Source organism: Anneissia japonica, unplaced genomic scaffold, assembly GCF_011630105.1.
Source record: "Anneissia japonica isolate Jap-2015-1 unplaced genomic scaffold, ASM1163010v1 scaffold287528_len4190_cov263_single, whole genome shotgun sequence".
Taxonomy (NCBI): Eukaryota; Metazoa; Echinodermata; class Crinoidea; order Comatulida; family Comatulidae; genus Anneissia; species Anneissia japonica.
This window is the reverse complement of record NW_022702398.1, coordinates 1-4190: the sequence shown is the minus strand read 5'-3', so window position 1 is coordinate 4190 and position 4190 is coordinate 1. Positions and strand designations below refer to the sequence as shown.

At 37.4% G+C, this 4190-nt stretch overlaps 1 protein-coding gene across 2 annotated transcripts; it reads right to left on the bottom strand.

The window, feature by feature from the left end:
- Window positions 1-698: 698 nt before the first annotated feature.
- Window positions 699-4081, bottom strand: LOC117103853 (phosphorylase b kinase regulatory subunit alpha, liver isoform-like). Of its 2 annotated transcripts, none has more exons than XM_033244468.1 (4): window positions 3958-4081; window positions 3704-3848; window positions 2363-2509; window positions 699-1182 (listed from the first exon to the last, which is right to left on the bottom strand). In XM_033244468.1, the coding sequence occupies exons 1-4, from the start codon at window positions 4075-4077 to the stop codon at window positions 941-943; spliced, it is 654 nt and encodes a 217-aa protein (XP_033100359.1). In that variant the 5' UTR covers window positions 4078-4081; the 3' UTR covers window positions 699-940. The 2 variants fall into 2 exon arrangements, with proteins under 2 accessions (XP_033100359.1, XP_033100358.1); XM_033244467.1 differs by lacking the exon at window positions 699-1182 and adding an exon at window positions 1196-1710.
- Window positions 4082-4190: the final 109 nt, after the last annotated feature.

Sequence of the window (4190 nt, the reverse complement as noted above, 5' to 3'; positions counted from 1 at the left end):
CATAGTATTTGCCAAGAATACTAAAAACTACAAACAAATGGATGTTCTAATGTGTGACTATCTATTCAATTAAAATTAATGCATGGTTTAAACAATTTTTTCAAGAAAAATTTTAAACTCTATTCACACTATCAAATTTTCTTTGATAAAAAACTGAGGCTGTATGAACCAGTACACCTGGGTAACCCCCTTCTTGTCTCAAAAAATGAGTTCTTTTAAGTGAACACAAGCCAGACTGTGTAAACTGGGCCTACGGTTTACAGTCCTTATCCAAGAAGAATTGTTAACCACCAGAACCATTATAGGCTGTGCCGTTCAAAACAGTACCCATATTATGGCTGAAGGTTGTGGCGTCCCTGCACTAACCGCTATGGCCAATGAACTCGCAAGTGTAGTGTACCCGATGGTGATGACATTCTATGCGACATTTAAACAACAATCATAAAAGTAATAATAACCATAATTAATGCAAAACTTTTGGAAACCTCTGTGTGAAGATGAAGAGAATGAAAAAAGATAGGCCTTAAATAGCTTCAGGAACAAACAGGTGTGCATGTTTTCTCTCATTCTTGGGCAAATCGCATTTATCATGTGGATGTGATCATATTCCCATTTCCTCCCCCCGCCCTCCCAATGTGTTATTTCCTAGTGAATTACTTAAAAGAGACGGCCCCTGAACACTAACTGGCATTTTGGTTCAGCTGGAAGGGCTACCCTCTATAAATAAAGTTGTAATACAAATAAAATAAAAGAGAATGATCAAAGAATGATTTTTGCTCTATATTATTTTTGCTGGATAAATAACTGAAATGAAATGTCTTGAATAAAAGATGCTTACAAGATATGAACCCATAACACTGTGTTTGGAGGATGGGCACTCCAACCACCGAGCTATGTCACTTTAAATTAATCTACTCTTTAATTTAATAGAAAAAAAAAACTAAATTGGGTTTTGTATACCTGCATTCTTTGAATAAGGACGGCCAATAACACGCGTTTGTTGGATGATGCCTGACACTGCACTTTTCGGATGTGGTGGCGAACGTTGAAAAGCGCTTGAAATAAATTCGAGCTCTGGATCCACTTCTGGATTTACATACGTTACGTTGGGCAAGAAAGGCATTGGGCAACTATCATTATCATTCAATATTTCCAAAGACTGTACAATACTCTCTAAAGCTCCTAAAATTGTTACAAATAATTTGAAAAATTGAAAAAAAAAAAGCTCTTAATACATTTGCAAGCAAAGTACTGACATACTATATGCACCAAGCACATGCAACATGAACTACATAGTTAGGGTATTTGAATGAACATAACACAAGCATGCAACATAGTGTGTTAGTTTCCACCTGTAAAATAAATATTGGGTATGTGCAAGCAGAAACAGCAAAGGTCAAAGGTCAAAGTGAGCTGTGAAAGCAATGGCAGCTTGCAAGATCTCGGCACACATTGCTTCTGTGTATCTAAGATTGCATCTGCCATTCCATCTAATACAGCTTGTTACATTCCTACCTGACCCTTCGCTCAAATCAATGGACCGTGTCCGCTGAAGTAACTGATGAACGGTGCCAGACAGGCGTCGTTTGCGCAACACTTCGGTTCTCCGGTTCCAGTCGGGATTATGTTCCAATGAAGCTACATGTTTCACACTTGGGAGATTCAGCAAGGGGGTGGACTCGTTCATTTCGTTAATAAGGGAAGTTTTTGCTGATGAATAAAGTCATATCAGATCTTGCTAATCACCCAATTTCATTTAATTAAACATAGCAAGAGCAAGTAGACCAGGAAACATTGTCAAAATATATTTTTAATAGCAGTCAAAAAGACAACAATGATGACATGATATCGGTGGTGATATAAATATGGCAATGATGAGGATGATGAAAATGAAGATGGTGATTATGATGATGAGGACGATGATGATGATGATGAAAATGAAGATGGTGATGATGGTGAAGATGATTATAACAATGATGATGATGAGGATGATGACGATGATGAAAATGAAGATGATGATGATGATGAAAATGATGATGATAAAGAGGATGATGATGAAGATGATGATGACAATGAGGTTGATCATGATGATGATGATTATGATGCTATGATGAAAAAGATGATGATGGTGATTAGGAAATGATGACAATGGTGATTATGGTGATACAAGATAATGATGATGATGTTGATGATGGTGATGGTGCTGTTGTAATGAAGACAATGATGGTGATAAAAAAGATGACAATGATAAAATGATAATGATTTTGATGTGATGATGTTGATGATGATGGTGATAGGTAGGATGATGATGAATAATGAAGTGGTAACAATGATGATGGGGTGATATTATGATGTCACTTACCTGAGGTTTCTAAAAATGTAAGTTGATTGACGCAAGCCGTGCTGAGGAACTCGGACAGACTTCGCATCAGAACCTGGACTCCATTGAAGTACCCGGTACGAACTTTACGAATTGTTGCTAGAAGTGCAGACTGGAGTTGTTTATTCTCTGGGAAAATCAACAAGTCCAGTAAAGTCCACACTAAGGTAAAGGTAGTCCCGTATTCATTACTGAACATAGGGGAATCAACAAGTTCAGTAAACCTTTGTTCACACTAAGGTAAATGTAGTCCTGTATTCATTACTGAACGTAGGCAAATCAACAAGTTCAGTAAACCTTTCTCCACAATAAGGTAAATGTAGTCCTGTATTCATTACTGAACGTAGGCGAATCAACAAGTTCAGTAAACCTTTGTTCACACTAAGGTAAATGTAGTCCCGTATTCATTACTGAACGAAGGCGAATCAACAAGTTCAGTAAACCTTTGTCCACACTAAGGTAAATGTAGTCTCATATTCATTACTGAACGTACGCGAATTAACAAGTTCAGTAAACCTTTGTCCACACTAAGGTAAATGTAGTCCCGTATTCATTACTGAACGTAGGCGAATCAACAAGTTCAGTAAACCTTTGTCCACACTAAGGTAAATGTAGTCCCATATTCATACTGAACGTACGGGAATGAGCTGTTACTAAGCCTCAGCATTGTGGGGCAGGGTGGCAAGTTCCTTTCCACCCTTTTACCTTCCCATCCAGCCCTTTGACCTTCCCACCCAGCCCTTTTACCTTCCCACCCAGCCCTTTTACCTTCCCACCCAGCACTTTGACCTTCCCACCCAGCCCTTTTACCTTTCCCTAATGGAAGCAGTTAGCACACCGGTTGCACTTCAGTTTCTCAACCTGAATGTCGGGGGATCTAACCGTCGCTGTGCATTTCACTTGTATTCTTGTAAAAAGTACTTTATCTACGTCTGATCTCTCCACCCAGGAGTATAAATGGGTATCTGGTTGTCCACACATTAATGTGATTTTCACATTGTCACTCATATATATGTTGTGATATGACATCCATAATGTAAATTATGATTAAAATGAATGTCATACACAAAGTTTACAAGGCTTCTTTTTTAGAGATAAACTGGTGTCTTTTAAACACATTATATACCACTGCCTAATATATAAAAGTATTCATTGATAGCCAATGCTGAGGTAAAATCACCTTCTTTTATGTTTACTTTTAAATATTTGTTAAGGTCACAATAAAAGAATCAAACTGGATGTAATTTACAGATTTCATATATTTTCTATAGTGTTTTATAGTTACCTACATATTTACTACATTTTTGTGTACTGCTTACTTACCGAACATGCTGTGTGTTACTGTCATGACTAAGGTTGGACGGCCGACCTCACGCCAATTGTAGCGGAGGTACGCTACATCGTGTTTGAAGATGTCCACCAGGAGATTTACATCAAGAGCCAAGTAAAACTGCTGCTGGTCTAAAAACTAAAAAAAAACAACAATAAATCTTAACCTTAACCACATTAAATTACAAATACCATACCTGTGGAAGGAATGGCCCAAATCACAAAATAAACAATTTAAGTTAACATACCTGTGGAACAAATGCCATTGTCTTTCCATGTAGGACATAAAGCTTGCTTGTACTGAGAAGTCCTACAGATTGCACTGGGCATCCAGTTAGTCCAAGTTTCTCACTTCTCCCTAAGTTCATGAAAATTGACAAATCTTAATGACCAACACCTAATATTATTGCAACCTCATCCTCAAAGCAAAAATTTATCTAGTAAGGTGTCATCCATAATTATCAACATTTTCAAGAGTACA

Coding starts and splice junctions, on each gene's coding strand:
- LOC117103853 (XM_033244467.1), bottom strand. CDS start 4,077: ATGAACTTAGGGAGAAGTGAGAAACTTGGACTAACTGGATGCCCAGTG. Junction 3,849..3,957: donor CAATGGCATTTGTTCCACAG/GTATGTTAACTT, acceptor GTTTTTTTTTAG/TTTTTAGACCAGCAGCAGTT. Junction 2,510..3,703: donor AGTAACACACAGCATGTTCG/GTAAGTAAGCAG, acceptor TGATTTTCCCAG/AGAATAAACAACTCCAGTCT.